The following is a 19,327-nucleotide window of genomic DNA, read 5'->3' as shown; positions in this document are numbered from 1 at the left end:
AAGCGAGACTGGGCACGGCTCCTGCTTTCATCTCTTCTGAGATTACTCCCTACGTCCCCACTAGAGACCTCCGTTCATCCACCCAGGCCCTTCTCACGGTCCCACGTTTCCGGAGGAAGAAATGGGGCGGTTCGAAATTTGCGACCCTTGCCCCACTGCTCTGGAATTCCCTCCCCCTTGAGCTTAGGACCCTGACTCTCTACTACCAGTTCAGAAAGCAACTTAAGACCCTTTTGTTTTCTAAAGCTTTTAATTAAATTAGTCCCCCCACAATCTGAATTATTTCTTCTACATGGGCTAGCCCACCCTGTTTCTGTTTGTTGTAGCGCCATGAAGCCGCTGGCGAACGTGCGCTTTATAAGTAATTTTAAATTCAAATTTAAATTCAAATTCAAAGTTTATTAAACCTTTAAAGGTGGTACTACAGTCCACACAACACTCTTCAGTATTGTATCAAGTAGTACAAAGAACTGAAGCACATGGCTCCTTTTATACACAATGAGGGGGCTCAAGAAAAGGCGGTACAAAAGACAAGAGCAGATTTATGACCATACAAGGACATTTTAGAAGGCACAATCGATAGATGGGTGGAGCTAACAGTCTCCGGTCACATTCCTGTTTAGAACCAATTAAATAACGGTCACTGATCCTACTGCACATGTCTGGACATGTTGGAAGCGGAGACTGCTAAAAATAGGTTGTTGCCGGGCAGACTCCAGGCGCAATGAACAAGGAGGTAGGACCAAGAGCATGGCGAGCACATGGCAATATATGGCATACAAAATGGCCGCTACAAATTCAAGATGGAGTCGGTACATTTGTTACGATAATGGTTTAACGAAACATGTCTTCTGCTAATGCTTAACCTAATCGCCGTTGATTTACAACAGCTGGAGGTACTATATACCTTGTCTTCCTATAATCCTAAGAAACTGATCGCAAAACTGAAAACTGAATGCAACATATGCCTTTTTTCCATAGGGAAGCATTGTTGCTTAAAGATGCATTGAATTGAACTATTTACTTACCTGTAACAATTCCTAATTGCAAAAGTAATTACTTGGTATCAAAATGTATATATAAATACAAATTATTTTTTCTAAATTGGTCTCAGATTTATTCTTGTGTCTGTCCCACTCAACACTTGTCAGGAGAAGATTACAAGATTTTCTGCCCACATGGTAATCAGTACCATCAGACCAGTGGGTGTGGGACTTTATCCATCATGGCTATTATCTACAGCTCATTACCACACCTCCAAACATTCCACCTTGCGCTCACAGACTCTCTCTGGAACACCGAACACTACTCAAACAGGAAGTTCAAGCTCTCTTGCTCAGGAACTATAGAACCCGTCCCTCTACAGCATCAGAGTTCAGGTGTATATTCCCTGTAATTCCTAATCCCAAAAAAGGATGGATCTTTACGGCCAATATCAGATTTACGGCCCTTAAATCATTACATCCTGTCAGAGCATTTCCATATGGTCATTCTGTAAGACATAAGTTATCCCACTTCTCCTGCAAGGCACCTTTCTGCGAGCTTTAGACTTAAAGGACGCCTACTTTCACATTCCCATACATCTGCACATCGCAAATACCTCAGATTTGTGATCGCATCTGCTTCAACACCCTCCGCATCCTCAAAGACCTTCAAATGGATCCACCCCCCACGAGTTAAGGAAGACCGTCACCCACGCACTCATAACCAGCAGAATGGACTACGGAAACGTCCTCTGTGCCGGGATCAACAAGTCTCTACCCGCAAACTCCAGATAATACAGAACACCGCGGCCAGACTCGTCCTCCGCATTCCTCGACACAAACACATCAGCCAACACGTACGAAACCTCCACTTGCTTCCCGCAGAGAAGAGTCACATTCAAGATACTCACCCACACCTTCAAATGCCTCCACAACACTGGACCCCAATACCTCAACATGAAAATCTCCTTCCACGTCCCCAAAAGAAACCTCCGATACACCAACCTCGCTGAAACCCCCTGCTTTCGCAGAGCCAGACAGGAGGAAGAACCTTCTCCCACATTGCGGTCAAGATTTGGAACAAGCTCCCGATCGACATCAGGCGCGCCCCCTCCCTGAACATCTTCAGGAAGACACTCAAGACCTGGCTCTTCGACTAAGTGGTGTCACTTAATGCTTCAATGCAAAACATTTACCTGCTGCATCTACAGTTCTCTGGCATTGCATTCACATCCATGTGCTTACATTTGGCCACAGTGGTTGCCTTTCTGCAAAAAGATGCCAGGCATCAATGTTTTTATGGAAGGTCTTAAGAGTGATTCCACCACGTGTCCCACCTGCACGTACCTGGAATCTTAGCGGGATTCTTACTAGACTTATGGGTACGCAATTTGAACCAATACATAAATGCTCACTTCTATTTGTATCTTGGAAGGTCGATTTTATAATTGCCATTACTTCACTCTAGCACGTTAGTGAGCTCTAGGCAGTAACCTTAGAAGAGCCTTTCTTGCAGCCCCACAGAGATGGGGTGGTCCTTCGCTTCTACCCAAAATTCCTTCTAAAGGTGGTCTCTTATTTCCACCTTAATTAGTTGTTACCTTTGTTTTTCCTCAACCAGACTTCATTGCGGAAAGGCCTTTCCATACATTAATGTTAAGAGAGCCCTATTGTATTACGTTGACATAACTAAATACTTTTGCAAAACCAAACAATTCTTTATTGCTTTTTCACCCTCTCATAAACGAAAGCCCATATTCAAATCAGGCATCGCCAGGTGGAAAGTTAAATGCATTTAGACATGTTACGTTAAACCCAAAAGGTCTTGACCTACAGCCCCTAAATTGCACGCTACTCGCAAGGTAGGTGCTGCTATGGCTTTCCTGGGCAATATCCCAATAGCTGATATATGCAAAGCAGATACATGGTCTACACCACACACTTTGATTAAACATTTTGTGGATGTTCTAGCATCCCAACAAGCTAATGTAGGTCAGGCAATGCTGCGTACACTCTTTCAAACTGCAATTTCACAGCATCTTTGAGAAGTCCGACTCTGCTGGCGTGCCTTTGGGCCCCGCAGACTCGGCTGGGGCCCTGGGCCTTCGATACCGGCAGCTCTGGAGGGCCCCTGAGCATCCAGGCCTGGATCCAGATCGGCGCAGGTCGACCTCACGGTACCTTCCCCGGTGCCAATTATAGACGACCTACCCCCGACGTCAGTTGTGCCCCCAACCGGCGTAGACCCCAGTCACACCCCGACTTGGGCACATCGCCAGACTGACATTTGAAGATACATTCGTACCCTGAGTGGCAACAAGAGGAGGGTGAGGAGGACTGGGAGGGGTCTGTGGACCCTTGAGCTTACCAGCTTGAAGAGCTGCACCGGCAAGAGGAACTGGGTGATGCCAGTGGTTTGGCTATCACCCCAGGCCTTGGCCTACTCCGCCCCCCCCCCCGCCCCCCCCTCCCAACACCCCCTAACCATGGCTACGGAGGAGGGAGCCTCATACGCAGTGGTGTTGCGTAGGGTAGCTGAGGCCTTGGTCCTTGAGCTTCCTTCGATGGCAGTCAAGACTAGCCTCCTGACTGAGGTGCTTCAACCGGTGGCATGCTCTTCGGAGCCCCTTCTGCCTTTTAAAGAAGCCCTCACCAACGTCCTACTGGGCACTTGGTCCAAGCCCAGCACAGCGGCTCCTGTGGACAGGACGTTTAGCCGATGCCATCTCCCGGCCCAGGGCGACACACTTTTCCCCTCCCAACACCCGACCTCCGAGAGATTGGTGGTCCAAGCCTCGTCCTCTTTAAGGGCGCATTCCCTACTGCTCCCCCAGGTAGGGAATCAAAGAAGCTGGACAACCTTGGGAAGAAGAGGTTTTCTTCCACCAGCTTAGCACTGTGGTTGGTGAATACCGCATGCCTCTTGGGCCGTTATACCCATTCGGTGTTTGAAACGGTTGTGTAAGTGCTGCCACAGTGTCCGGAAGAGGCTTGGGCCATTCTCATGCACGCAGAGGATAGAGACACAGCTAAGTGCACCATCAGATGTGGGCTGGATACCACCAACTCTCTGGGCAGAACGGTTTGCAGGTCAGTAGCCTTGAGGCACTACGCCTGGTTGGGAACGTCTGGTTTCTCTGGGGATGTCCAATCAAACTTATTGGACATGCCCTTTGATGGCCGTCGCCTTTTTGGTGACAAGGTGGGCTCAGCGTTCGAGCTCTTCAAGGATTCTCGAGCTACGGCCAGATCCTTGGACCTCGCGGCAACCTCTAGCCCCACTCAGTCTGCCTTTCGCCCCTTTTGTGGCTACGGGAGGTGTACCACACCACGTTCTATCCAGTCCTGCCACCGGACCACGCAAACCACCCAGCATCTGCGTGGACTAGAATGTGGGACCCAGCTACGCTGGTCTGGGGGCTAGCAGGCGCGCCAGTCCACCCATAACCCCACTACAGCAGCCTCCAAGCTGACCTTTCAGGGACAGCAGAAACCAGTGAGCGGCAGGATTCGGCATCACCTCCTCCACTAGCAGAACACGTTGGACGGGTGGGTTTTGCAGATAATCTGAAGGGGCTACTCCCTCCCCTTTTCAAGACTACCCTCCCTCCATGCCACTATCCTTCAATCAAATGTTGGAGGATCACTTGGCCCTTCTCCGTCAGGAAATTGCAGCTCTCTTAGCCAAGGGAGCTCTCGAAAAGGTCCCTGTGGCAGAAGTCGGTTGTGTTGTTATTCCCACTAATTTATGGTACCCAAGAAGTACAAAGGCCTGCGTCCTATCTTAGACCTCCGGGCCCTCAACCGAAGTTTAAGATGCTCATGTTGGCTCAGGTCCTGTCTGCCCTCGACCCCGGAGACTGGACGGTAGCGTTGGACTTGCAGGACGCATACTTCTATATTCCCTCTTTTTCAGCCCGCAGGCGTTGCCTATGGTTCACTGTAGGCCACAAGCATTTTCAGTTCATCGTGCTCCCCTTTGGCCTTACTAGCACCCCTCGGGTGTTCACGAAAGTGATGGCGGTCGTCGCAGCTTATCTGCGCAGCTCAGGGGTTCCAGTCTTCCCTTATCTCGACGACTGGCTGTTGAAGGCGGGATCGCCCCAGGCTGTTGTCTCCCACCTTCAAACTATGGCGGACCTCTTGCACTCGGTGGGGTTTACTATCAATGTGCCGGGCTCTGCAGTGGGACCTAAAGTTCTAGTAGGCGCAGCATCAGGGGAATCTTTCCAACTATGTCCAGATCTTGGTGGGGACTGCGCAACAAGTGCAGTGGTGGCTAACAAACCAAGCTTGGGTCAGAGGCAGATCCCTTTCCCTTACCCAACCAGATCGCACGGTGAGTCACTCCTGGGATGGAGCGGCCATTTGGGAAAAGAGGAGATCTGGGGTGTCTGGTCTCCAGCGGAGTCGTGGCTCAATATCAATCTGCTGGAGCTCCGGGGGATTCGTCTGGCACTGAAGGCTTTCCTTCCCTCTCTGAGGAAAGGTGGTGCACGTGTTCACGGACAACACCACCGCCATGTGGTTCTGCAACAAGCAAGGTGGGGTGCAGCTGGGGACCCTATGTCAAGATGCTATTCGTCTCTGGACATGGCTGGAAGGTGGTGCAAGGTCTCTTTCAGCGGTTCGAAGAGCATTGGTTAGATCTGTTTCCCACCAAAGAGAACGTGCAATGTTCGCAATACTGCATGGTTGGAATTTTCAAGGCGGCACTAGCTTGGCGCCGCTTTTTGTCGCGAGTGGAACTGCGACCTCCTGTACACCTTTCCACCTGTACTACGTCTGCTCAGAATGCTGAAGAAGCGCGACCAGGCCTAAGTCATTCTTGTGGCTCCTTTTTGGGCATGAACAGTCTAGTACCCAGAGCTATTGAGCATGGCCATCAATCCTCTAATCAGACCGCCTCTACGGGCGGATCTTCTTTCGCAGCAGCAGGGGACGGTCCTCCACCTGAACCTGTACTGTCTCCACCTCCTTGCGTGGAGATTGAGTGCGCGACAGTTGACAACTTTTGACCTTCCTCCTGAAGCCTGTAATGTCATCCTGGCATCAAGGCTTTCCTCCACAAGACTGTATACACCTGCAGATGGAGCAAGTTTTTAGCATGGTGCACAGAAAAGACTGTGGATCCCCTTTCTGCCCCTCTTTTGAGGTTCTCTTGTAAATACTTTCTTTGGCCCAGCAGGGCTGTGCCCTGGGCACTCTTGAAGGCTACCTTTTTGCCAGATATGCTTTTCATTGGCTTTCTGATCAGCCTTCTCTTTGTAAGTCTCCTATTGTAAATAGGTTTCTAAAGGGCATTACTCGCCCCTTTCCTCCTTCTCCATTCATAATGCATCAGTGGGACTTGAACCTGGTCTTATGTCCGCTTCCTTGGAGCCTCTTCACAACTGTCCACTCAGGCTCCTCACTCTGAAGACAGCTTTCCTAATTGCCATCACCTCTGCTCGCAGAGTGAGTGAGCTTCAGGCTTTGTCTTCCAAACCTCCTTTTGTTGCTGTTCATCCAGACAAAGTAGTCCTTCACACAAGGCCCTCTTTTCTTCCCAAAGTGGTTACCTGTTTCCAAATAGGACAGACTATCACTTTGCCCATCTTCTCCCCACCTCTGCAACCTTCCAAGGATGAGGAGAGACTCCATTGTCTGGACCCAATATGTGTGCTGTCTTTCTATCCCGACCATACATAAGATTTCTGGGTAGACGATCAAATCTTTGTTGGATATGTGGGGACCAAGTAAGGTCGGGCTGTGCAGAAGCGCTCCATCCCTCGATGGTTTGTCCTATGTATTAAAATCTGCTACTCTTTGGCAAAGAGGGCAGCCCCAGCGGGACTGCATGCCCACTCCACCAGGGCGACGGCAGCTGCTACTGCCTTGGGGCGTGGGAACCTCCTCCTTGACATCTGTCAGGCACCACGTGGGCATCTCTGAATACGTTCACCAAACATTATTGCCTGGACAGCCAAGTCCGGAGAGACGGCTACTTTGGCCGTGCTGTACTCCAGGACTTTCTGGTGTGAACTTGGTTCGCAGACCCACCTCCAGGGTTGGCATTGCTGTGGTATCTATTCTAAAGGTAAGGAATCTATAACTACAGTCTCTCTCAGATGAACAAGTTACTTACCTTCGGTAACGATGTATCTATAAGAGACCTATGTAGTTATAGATTCCTTACCGCTCCACCCATCCTCCACGTTCTGCGAACTGACTTCTAGGGATAGGGACTCCCTTCCAGGGCCCTAGTTATGTTCACCAGTGGTCCGTGTCCTGCATGGCTCTACGCTTCTGGCGGGGAAAAGTCCTGTCAGAACTGATGTCCGCGGCAGGGGCGGTGTCTAAGACACCGCAACGTCATTCTGTTGACTATGATGCCAGCGACTGACGCGGAGTCAACCGATGCCACCTACGAACGCGCTGGGGTACTCCTAGAGTAAAAATCTTCTGATCCAGTCTGACGTCTGGCGGTAATTCTAAAGATATGGAATCTATAACTACATATGTCTCTTACAGATACATTGTTACAGAAGGTAAACCACTTGTTCTTTGTTATTGTCTACTTGGTTTTGTGCTAGAGCGTACAATTTCATTCTCAATGATATTTCATTAAGCAACCAATTCTCTCAAAGTATACAGCGGTCTTTTAATGTATCCTGTAGCCAGTCCCCTAGTCTATCCCCATGCATGGCTGATAATCTTGACTTCGCCTCTATAAATGGGTATGCTCTGCGTTGGTCTCGGGTTGAGACCGGGTGCTTTTTAAAACCGTTAATTAGCACCCACAGAGAGGTTTTTGAGATATGTCCAGACAAGTCCGTTGATCTACGTGTTCTCATTGAGGCTTTTTTGATTATTACACAAGGGATCAAGGAGGGCCTTTCTGTTGCCAGAGGGCTTTTTGAGCAGAGAATGGGATAGTTAGATTTGTGTGCTCTAAAGCCCACAAAAGATTAAAGGAGGCCTTACAAAGAACACCCAGATGCATTCTCGAGGTACAGGCTTGTAGAAATGAGTATAAGACTGCTGTGAAACCAAGAAAAGTATGTCTGAAAGATAAGGCCTGGGAATCTTTGTCTGAGTCAAGTCTAACAACGATAATATTGCGTTCTGGCTGATAATTAACTCTCCACAATTGACAGAAGACGAACGCCTCAGGATGGAGGTTGCAATCTTGGAAGTTGAGTGAATTGACCATTTCTATAGCTTCTACTCAATACGTACTAATGAGATAGTTGCAGTAGGCCAAGATACTGATAAATCTGTTTTTGGTTCCTTACTTCATAGCCCAATTAGTTTCTCTCCTAGCTTAGAGGCGGTTATTAAAACAACAAATGCAAGAAATGGGGGGCGTGGCTTGGATGCCGAGGAGGTAGGCAGCGTGAGCTCGGAGCTCCGTGCCCGATCCCGGAAAATATCCTGAAAATCTGATCGGACCCCGAGGTAACCGATACCATCCGGTACTGGACGTTACTGCGGCGGGTCCGAGGCCCACGGGGGACGACACCGAGCCATCCCACAGCAGTATTTCGACTTTGAAAGTTGAACCCAGGCGAGAAGTCGCGGACCCCAAAATGGCGGCGAGGGCATGAGAGCAGACACGACGGAGACATCTGCCCGGAGACCCACTGAGGACTGCTCCCTGACGAATCAAGGGTGTTGGCGGCCACATCGCGCCTCTCCCCGGGTGCCGACTGGACTTTGGGAGCACTCTTGGGCGGTGGCTGAGGACCGCCCCCCTAGTAGGGGCGACGGCAGTGCGGCAGTGGCCCAGTGACGAGAGCCCCGGGCCCCTGGCACGTCTGGCGTAGGCCGGGCTGCGATCGCTCAGTGTTTCCTACTACTTGGTGACAAAACTGGGCCCGGGAACCCTGCCGAAGAACGAAACCCGACGGCACTCGGAGGGTGGCCAGGAAGATACTCGGAGACCACCGCCCAAGCCGGCCCAGATGGGGAAGCCAAAGGGGAAGGGAGATGGCGCGACCGACACTGAGGCTGCGGAGGGAGCGGAGTGAGACCAAGCGGCATTGCAGCGGATGCAGGATCGTATCCTGGAGGCCATCGCCACCACTAAGGACGCCCTGCAGCAAGATATCGCTCAGGTGGCGACGGGCTTGGGCCTCCTGAAGGCCGACCACGACAAACTTAAAGACAGGGTGAAATCCGTGGAGATCACGGTTAAGGAATTAGCCCCGGGCCAAGAAACGATGAAGGCCCAGATGGTAGACGTGATGGACCGCCTGAAGGTGCTGGAAAGGAGGGCCGAGGATGCCGAAAACAGAAACAGGCGCAACAACGTACGCCTAGTGGGCCTGCCGGAAAAAATTGAAGGCGACGACATGGTGGGATACCTTGATAACTGGCTGCGGACGGAGGTGGCACCGGAAGGTCTGTCCCCCTTCTTCTCCCTGGAACGGGCACATAGAGTTCCAGCGCGCCCGCCAGCCTTGGGCCTTCCTCCTCGCCCGGTGGTGTTCAAGTTGCTCCATTATCGGGACAGAGATTGGCTCTTACAGAGGGCGAGAGAAGCAGGGCCCTTTCAAGTGGAGAACAATAGAGTCACCATGTTCCCGGACTACACGTTTGAGACGCAGCGGCTCCGGGCAAACTTCCTGTCCCTCAAGCGGGAGCTCCGCCAGGAAGGCATCAAGTACTCCCTGTTGTTCCCTGCCAAGCTAAGAGTGGTGGTGGATGAGAAAACACTATTCTTCACAACTTCCGCGGACGCTTGGGACTGGTGGGACACTTATAAAGCGGGAACGGACGGTGCCAAGGCCAGGGAGGAGGAGGCCAAGGTGGCGAGGCCGGTCAGGCAGTCCCAACGGATCAGGAGGAACCGCAAGAGAACCGGGAAACCATCGGTGTCGCAGACGGAGGCGGAAAGGCAGGCGGCACTACAGGCGGTAGTGGACTTATCTAGGACCGCCAGGACTCGGTCCGGGAAGGGCACGGAATCGGAGGACCCGGGCACGGGCTCGGAGACAGGACAATCGGAATTTGGTGGAGCCCGGGGCCCTATTGTGACGCCGCAGACTTCGGAGGAGATATTGGAGGCGTGTTGAACTGAACTGGTGGAGTGGGCTCGTTGGTTGGACACCGGGGCACTGGGCCCGCAGCAGTGGAATATTATTGATTGAGGTTTTGGGGAGCTGTAATGAGGGGATTGCGGGGTGGAGCGCGCGGGGCTGGTTTGTTTTGAGGTTCTATCGCATTGAGCCGCGCCTTACTGGCCCCTAAGGTCATCGCAGTGGGGACTGCGAGCATTACCACCTCTCCTTGAGGGGTGGTCGGGAGTGTTGGTTTGGATGGGGGTACTTCCAGTTGCGGGGGGGCCTGTCCTGGGGGGGTGGGAGTTGCGAGCAGTTGGGGTTGCTCGGGGGGCAGTTGTTGTTGGTGGGGTTCAGCTTCCTGTTTGGAGAGGGTGGGTGGGTGGGCCCGTGGTCGCGGGACTTGTGCGGACATTGTTCTTTGCTGTATGGTCCGGTTGTGTAGGGGGGGATGGCTAGCACTGGGGCTTTGAAATGTGTGACCTGGAATGTGCGGGGTATGCAGTCCATGGCGCGCAGACATAAAGTCCAGGCGTACCTCAAGCGTAGGGGGGTTCATATAGCGTTCCTGCAGGAGACACATCTTAATAAGCAGGAAGGGGCGGCTCTGCAAAGGCGCTGGAGGGGGCAGCTATTCTACACGACATTTTCGGCTTTTGCAAGGGGGGCACTAATTTGGATACGGGCGGGGGTCCCCTTCCAGGTCTCAAAGTCATTGGTGGACCCTGAGGGCAGATATGTGGCGGTGGAGGGGAAGCTAAGAGGCAGGGTGATATCTCTCTGTAATGTGTATGCTCCTAATGTAGACCTGCCCGCCTTCTTGTCTACCATCTCGGGCAAATTGGCGGGTTACCTGGCAGGGCCGGTCCTCTTGGGGGGGGGGACTTCAACTCGGTTGAGGATGTGTTACTAGATAGGTCCCATCCCCCGCTGCGCGCGTCCCCAGTACATAGGGTCGCTAAGCGTAGGTTGGAATGGCAGGAGAGCTGGGCCCTCACGGATGCATGGAGGGCGTTGCACCCCACCGCTAGGGATTATTCCTTTCACTCACACCTGCATGATTTGCATGTGCGGCTGGATGCGTTTCTTTGTTCGGCATGTGTGCTCCCCGCGGTGGGAGGGGCGGAATACTTGGCCAGGACGATATCAGACCACAACCCCTTGTTGATGTCTCTGGAATGGATGGTGACTGTTAACTGCGTGCCAACATGGCGCCTGCAACCTGATACCCTGGACGATTTGTTGTTCAGGGAGGCCCTGAGTGAGCGCATTGAGAGGTATTTTGAGGAGAACAGTGGCTCGGCCTCCACGAGGGCGGTTGAATGGGATGCGTTCAAGGTGGTGGTGCGGGGACACTGTATTGGACACGCGGCAGGGGCTCGGAAGACTCTGTTGGATGACTTAGATAAGGCTGAGACACGGCTGAGGGAACTAGAGAAGAGGCGCCCGAATCACCCTGAACTGCAGGAGGGGCTTAGCGGGGCACGGGAGGGGCTGGCGGTAGAGCTGGAGCGGCTGCGTAGTTTCGACCACAAGGCGTACATGACAAGGGCGCATGCGGAAGGTGATAGGGCGGGGTCAATGTTGGCTTGGCTTGCTAACCCAATCCGGGGGGGGAGTGCCGATCATGGGGATCCAGGAGCCAGGGGAGGAGCCCTGCCACACTCAACCCGGGATCCTGAACAAGTTTCGTGCTTATTATGAAGGGCTCTATGAGAGTGGTGGAACAGGAGGGGCAGAGGAGCTTGAGGAGTTCTTGGACGGATTACAGTTGCCGCGAGTGGAGGACTCTGAGGCAGAAGAGCTAGGTCGGCCCATCTCTCTTGGAGAAATAGGTTGTGCTATAAAACAGATGGCTAGGAATAAGACCCCGGGCCTTGACGGACTGCCGATCGAATTTTATGGCAAATACCTAGAGTACCTGGCACCACGGCTGCGCGAGGTATACAACGAGGCGCGGGAGAGGGGCCGACTCCCGGGCTCCATGTGCAAGGCCCTCATGATCCCGCTCTTGAAGCCGGGCAGAGAAAGTGCGGCGCTGTCCTCGTATCGTCCGTTGTCTATGTTGACGACGGACTACAAGATCCTCAGTAAAATTCTGGCCAACAGACTGCTGGTACACATGACAGGCCTGGTTCACGGTGACCAGTGCGGTTTCATACCGACACGCAACACCACCCATAACATTCGTAGACTCACGAGACTGATGGGTGCGGACTGGCCGGACCCCGTCTCCCCATTTGTCCTTTCCATTGATATTGAGAAGGCATTTGACAGTCTTGAATGGGGATACTTGTATGAGGTGATGCGTCGCTTCGGGCTGGGGGACGGATATATAAAATGGACCAAGGTCCTCTACACCGAGGCGGTAGCGAGGGTCCGAGTGGGCACACTGATCTCGAGTCAATACCCGATTGGGCGTGGCACTAGACAGGGCTGTTCCCTATCCCCGCTCCTATTCGCGTTGGCGATGGAACCCTTCGCTGCGGAAGCCAGACTGGGCCGCCACTACGCAGGTTTGTCATTTAGGGGGAGACCGCACTTCATCTCCCTGTACGCGGATGACTTGCTGATGTTTTTGGCCGACGCGGGCCCCGAGCTTCAGGGGGCGCGGCAGCTACTGGGACAGTTCGGTAGGTTGTCGGGCCTGAGGGTCAACTGGCCTAAATCCTGTCTGTTTCCCCTGAGGCCGGGAGAACCGTGCCCACTCACTGCTCAGGAACTCCGATGGGAGCCGCGCTGTCTGCATTATTTGGGGGTCTATGTTTACCACGCCCCGTCCGACTTGCTGGATGGTAACATCACTCGCTGTATTAACGCCCTGCGGGGGTCCATGGACTTCTGGGCAACCCTGCCGCTCTCCCTGGCTGGTAGAATTTCCCTGCTTAAAATGATAGCCCTGCCCAGGCTTTTGTATTATTTTAGGACACTACCGGTGTGGGTACCGAGCTCGGTTTTCAAACGCCTGAAGTCACTGGTCATAGCGTTCTTGTGGGGCACGGGTAGGAGGCGCATAGCGCTCGACACGCTGTTGCGCCCCAAAGATGAAGGAGGTATGGCAGTGCCAGATTTTGAAGGGTATTACCTAGCTGCGCAGCTGCAGACCTTTACTCAGGAGGTGGCGAGAGTGTATAGAGGCCCCGAGGACGCGAGAGTAGAAGGCACCCCGCGACACGTTCTGGCATATATTACGCTGCACCAGAAACTCCGGGTGGGAGATCTGACGGTCGAGGAGCAGACGTTCCGGCTTTCCTGGGACCGGGCCCGTAAGCGGGCGGGTGTCCGCCTTATGTATGCCCCCGAAATTCCGCTGGGGATGGTCACCGCCCTCCCACACGGGGTGACTGGTCGCGCTTGCTGGGATGGGAGGAGGCGGGAATACTAATGCTGGGTGACCTCTACGAAGATGGGGTGTTGCTGCCGTTTCAGGACCTGCAGGAGCGATTTGACCTTCCGAGGGGCGATTACTTGCTGCACGCAGCAGTCACGGGCGCTATGCGAGCCCACTGGGGGGAAGGGCTGCAGGAACCGGGCACTTCGATGGCCTGCCAATACGCCATGATGGCGGCGGGAACCTTTAAGGCTGTCACGTGCCTCTACTCCAGGATGCAGCGGGAGGTCTTGCAACCTTTGGCAGCCCTGAAGGCCAAGTGGGAGCTGGACCTCCAAGTGGAGATACCAGACACGACCTGGAGCCAGTTGCTAAGACGGGCAAGGAAGAGCTCGAGGAACGCTAGGTTCCAATTGATTCACTTTTATGTAATTCACAGGGCATACCTCACCCCTGGGAAAATCCAACAGTATTTTGGGGCGACTGACGCTGCTTGCCCCAGATGTAACACAGCTGGGGCGGATTTGTGCCATATGCTGTGGGATTGCCCCTCCTTGGGAGATTATTGGCAGGAAGTTGGGCGGGCCCTTAACGCAGCGACAGACGGGGATATCCAGTTTACTAAAGCGGTTGGCGTCCTACATTGGTTCCCGCATACACCTAGGACTAAGACGACTAGTAAATTTATAGATTTGGGGCTCATCCTGGCCAAGCGGGAGATCACGAGAAACTGGAAGTCCAGAGTGGGGCCCACGTATAAAAGATGGTATGGAGAATGTCTGAGATGGGCCGCGTGTGAAAGTACCCTACGATACCAGTTGGCATGGAGGCTGAATGATGAGAAGGCGCTGGAGAGGGCGACTGCATGGGAGGTGATGGTGCAGGCACTCCGGGATGTGGACGATGAGGGGCAGGATGGCGAGAGTGAACCAGATGGAGCAGGCCCTAACACTACACAGGAGAACACACCTTAGCGAAAGTTTACTTCCTCCTGCAACACACCAGACACTTTTACACTGTTAACCCAGCGCAGAGCGACCACGGGGGGTGGGTGGGTAGGAGGCTGTTTTGGAGGGGAATTGGGGTACCGAAATTTGGGGAGGGGGAGGGGAGAAAAACACAAAAGCGTCCCAGGGTTCTTTGCTTGATGAAGCGGTCGGACACTGTAAGGAGGCACAAGAAATGGGCAGGGTTGAGGTCACCCGCGCCAAGCTCGAGGTGTAACCCCCTGCCGGCGATCGACTGGATCTAACTAAGCCTTGTACATGATGTGTTGTTAATGCTAAGTATATTGTCTGTACATTTATATTGGTGATGCAATAAAAATGAAGTTAAAAAAAAAACAAATGCAAGAAATGTGGGGGGGCTGAGGGGGAGGATGAAGCACCAGGCCCTGATGGCATTCCAGTTTACATGTTTAAGGGCAGCATTTCACTGCAGGGCCCTCTATTGACCTTGGTAACAAATGCATGCCGTAGGATAGGATTTTTATCAAAGTGGGCGGAATCAATCATTGTCCACTGTTATAAAAAAGATGATCGCCTTAATCCCACGTGCCATAAGCCAATCTCTTTACTTAATTCACTAGTGAAGATAGTTGGTCGCATCATATTAAATGGACTCGAGGACTGGGCAGAATCCAACAAAATTCTTTCCGATCTTCAAGACAGATTTCGCTGTAGCAAAGGAACCATTGAGCAGGGATTGAATTTAGGCATCTTAATTGGGAAGTACAAGGGGTATATGTCCTCGCATTTGTAGACTTGTTATCCGCATTTGACTGTGTCAGTCATGAGAATCTGTGTAATATATTGGCAGACATTGGGGTGGAGATATCCATTAGCCACTTCTTAAGGGAGCTATTCTCTGGAAGCAGGCCCAGAGTTTGCTCTGGTGCCAGGGGTGAGTGTACGCAATTCTTCAGCATAGAGGGAGGGTTGTGTACTGGCTTCCTTTTGATTTTCACTTTACAAAATAGTTTAGGGAGTTAGTTGGCAAATGTAAGGAGTTCCCACAAATTAGGCACCGACCCATCCCAGCCCTCCTCTATGTAGATGACGTTGTCTTTATGGCTCGAACTCCCCTGGGCGATCAGAGCATTCTCACCAGCTTTGCTACCTACTGCAGGGCCTAGGACTCTTAGTTAACCAATCCAAAACATTTATTATGAAATATGAGGGAAGGTCCGCAAAGTGCCATGATATAAAATTTAACGGTGCAAACATCTGTTCTACTGAGACCTTCTTGTATCTGGGAATACTTTTTAACATATAGGATTCATGGGCCCATTCAATCGACCTTAGAAAGTAACTGTTCAGGAAATAGACTATGGCTCTGTTGAAATTTGCAAGGGGACTAGGTACGAACTCTCCCAAATGAAATGATAAAAATCTACAAAGCCAAATGTGTGCCATTGCTACATATGTGGTGGGAGTGTGGGTACACACTACTTGTACGGCACTGTAAACGATGGAAAACGAATTTCTGAAGCATCTCCTTGCTGTTTCCTAGACCTCTTCAACTGTTTCTCATGCGGAATTAGGGGTACCGTTTCCAGTAGATTTGATTATGTCACAAACCATTTAATTATGGCATAACATTTGGACATCAGAGTTCACTGCTTTAAACCGTGCTATCATCAGGAATTATCTTAATCTTAGCTCTTCCATGTGTATTCCAAGGCTGTCCCATAGCAAAAAGCTTTAGTGGGACTCCGGGTCCCTCAGAATTCTTTGAGCAGCCTAAAACCATGGAAGTTATTTACAGAAAAGACTTGAAAACTGAATGCTTAGCGCACTTTAAGAAACTCAGACAGTCAACTGAACTGTTGAAGCCTAGTGTGATAAAAAACAGTCCATGTTGACTACTCATGATATGCAGCCCTACCTTAAATTCGTACTGGGTTCTAGACATCGCTTTGTGCTTACTCGTCTTAGAATGGATATTTTCCATCGGTTAATTAGCTTCCCCCATAATGAAGGACTGGTCCAAGACTTTAGCAAACTGCCCATGTGATCATGTGCCAACTCTTGAGTACTATGGTTGTAGTGCTTTTCTGTAATGTAAAATGTATACTAGCCTGAGTAAGCACTATATCATTCAGTATTAAGGTCTCTTGATTTTGTATAATGTCGACTTGCATATCTCTTTCTTCAAGCGTTGCTCACTTGGCAATAAGTTGCACTATGTCAAGCTACCTATGGCCGGTGTTTAATGCCAGAAAGAAGTTGTAAACATGTACAGTAGTGTTCTCATGACTTTGGTAGCAATCAGTTTCAGAAAATAATTCCAAATTTGTGCAGTAATGTTTTTATGGTTTATTTTTTAACCTGTATGGTTTTATTTACCTGTATAAATATTTTAAGATACTGTGATTTATTGTTTAGTGTTTTTATGATAATAATGAATAAATGAAATCGAATAAAGTCATTAAAATGAAACTATTTGTGTATTGGTATCCATATTAAAAGCATATGAATCAGTAACGGTACTATTCAGAATAAAAAAGTTGCTTGTAGCACTTGTTCTTCAGCATTGTTACCCTCTGCAGATTCATAAGCATCCCTCCCCTATCGGGCAGCTTCTAATGCGTAAGTGAAAGTGAAGAGAATGAGACTGTATCCTGCATACTTGTAAGTTGCAATGCAAAATTGGAGTCTGTTTGTGGACGTCCGGTAGGGGTATCCACTGTTCCCCCGTTTCGGCTACTGGAGCTCATGGCAGTGCCCTTTTTTATCGCTTTGTGTTCAGGGTCATGAAGACACCAACAGGAACAATAGATATTCAGAACATAAATTATTTTCTACTTTTCTCACCCCTTGTACTGCTCCTCCTCACTGCACCCTCAAGTAATTGAGATGCAAAAAGGAGCGTATTAAGATACTATGGGTAAGGCAAGGAATCAACCCTGTACTGCCTTTGTTGGTCAAATGGTAGGTGATGTCACTTCTGCAATCCTTGCTACTTTTCAGTTTTGTCCTCCATGGTTATATAGTACCCTAATATTTCTTGATGGGATTATGAAGATTCTGAATCTGTGGTGAGAAATCATACTGGAGGTTGAAGAGTTGGTTTTGGAGTGCATCTAATTGTCTGAGCAAGTTTCTTTTGGGCAAAATGGGGAAACAACACATAAATATAGTGGTACCATACTGAAACTTTTACATAACGTTTTTTATTGATTGATCAAAGAAAAGAAGAGCATAGTGTCTCGGTTGGCAGATTCAACGTTCCATAAACATATTGATTTTGGTTGAAAGGGCACCCAGTTTGTAGTCCTTGGGTTGCGATTTGACATAGATCTATCTGGTCATCCTACCTCACATGCTTTTCACTTTACCAATATCATCATCCTCCATCTGAAGTGGATTTGTTTTCAGATCAGGATATTTGGACATGAGAGCATGATGCTTTGCTTTCATTCGTTTGTGCTATTTCAATCGAGCCTGCATTTCAATGGACACTGTGTTTAAAACTCTGGGGCTTTAATTGATCTTCATCACTTGCGGTTGTAAAATATTGCCATTTCTTTGTCCTGTTCATATATTCAGTCCATTGTAATGTACAGTGTTCAGGATGTGTCCCGGTCTTTCTGAAGAGGAGTGTGTTATCATTAATTGATAAATGTATAAATCATGGTCTTGGCTTTACATAGTTTCTCTGTTGCTAGGGCACAAATCACAATCCTTTCCTAGGTTCAGAGTATTATAAATTGCTGAGTAGGTCTTTTCCTAGGGTTACTACTTGTATTCTATTTGTCTTTTTATTGTACCTGACCTATAACTTTATTTTTTATTTAGCAAGAGGAGCTTATGCTGGGAGATCCCTGCCTTAAAGATTTGAAAAAGGGAGACATCATTCAGCTTCAAAGAAGAGGGTTCTACATTTGTGATGAACCCTATGAGCCAGTAAGGTAAGCTGTATGGAACGATTCTGTACTTTGAAATGCTCTGTCAAATGCAGCAAGGGGGAGGAACATAAGGAGATATCATTAATACAACATGTGGATTCTAGTGGGGGATTGCATACTCCAGTGCCCTTCTACACTGTTACAGACACCAGCAGTGGGAACAAATGTAGTGCCTCAACAGGACCTCCGGATCAGTACCAGAAAAGGGCAAGGCGTATCATGTAAGACAACAAGTAACACCTGCCTGAAGTCAGCCCTTAATGTGTCTGATACAGCCAGCCGACAACTAGGCACTGGAACCACGCTCCGTAGACGTGTGCCATTGCTTGTGGCCTGCTTCAAACACCAGCTGTTGTAATTATGCCGTTCACTGGAGAAAACTTCTTTGGAGTGGCAGTTGTCAACTCTCTTCGGGGAATGTAGGATAATGACGCTGGCAAGTCCATGGGGTCCTTTCAGTTCATAGAAACAATTCAGATGCTTGTAACACCTCACACTCATTTCACGCCATAAGCATGCCAAGGTACCCAAAGCAATGGCAGTACTACAGCATGCCAAGACCGCCCTTTTGAGGGAGTTCTTAGGGAAGAGTAGTAGAACCAAGGGGCGCTGGAAACAGCAGCAAGTGACTTCAATCCAGGGATCTCCCTGCACACAACACTGGTAGCCGGAAGAATCTGACAAATGTATACTCCATATCGACCAGCACACATGACCAGGAACTCTTGAAACTGTTGCCCAACATCAGACCAAAACCAAGCACTCACAATAAAGTGGATATTCAGCAGCTCAGCTGAGGTGGCAGATATGCTGCAGAAAAAGATATTAGAAATAGTCTCAGAAATGGATAGGGGGACAAAGAGTATGCTCACTCTTGTAGGAAAGTGCCTTTTCTGCATGGTTGTCCCCTATTTTTATTGCAAGATACCTGATGTCATTTGACTATGTGTGATTGTGTCCCTGCCAATCAGGTTCCAAGGACCTGTGTTCTTTCACTAACCTGTACCAGTGTTTCCACAATTGGCACAACTCGGGCCTACCTGCAAGTCTCTTGTAAGTG

The 19,327-nt window shown here is 50.1% G+C and overlaps 1 protein-coding gene across 4 annotated transcripts in view; it reads left to right on the top strand.

The window, feature by feature from the left end:
- EPRS1 (glutamyl-prolyl-tRNA synthetase 1) overlaps window positions 1-19,327 on the top strand; it is a 470,400-nt gene that overhangs the window by 164,105 nt on the left and 286,968 nt on the right. For all 4 annotated transcript variants that reach the window (XM_086927918.1, XM_086927917.1, XM_086927914.1 and 1 more), the window contains exon 16: window positions 18,158-18,270. In XM_086927918.1, the coding sequence (XP_086784044.1) occupies window positions 18,158-18,270 (113 nt within the window). The remainder of the gene's footprint in view (window positions 1-18,157; window positions 18,271-19,327) is intronic.

The sequence above is a fragment of the Lissotriton vulgaris genome, chromosome 6 (genome assembly GCF_964263255.1).
Source record: "Lissotriton vulgaris chromosome 6, aLisVul1.2, whole genome shotgun sequence".
Taxonomy (NCBI): Eukaryota; Metazoa; Chordata; class Amphibia; order Caudata; family Salamandridae; genus Lissotriton; species Lissotriton vulgaris.
The sequence above is the reverse complement of the archived record's forward strand: the minus strand, read 5'-3'. Positions and strand labels throughout refer to the sequence as shown.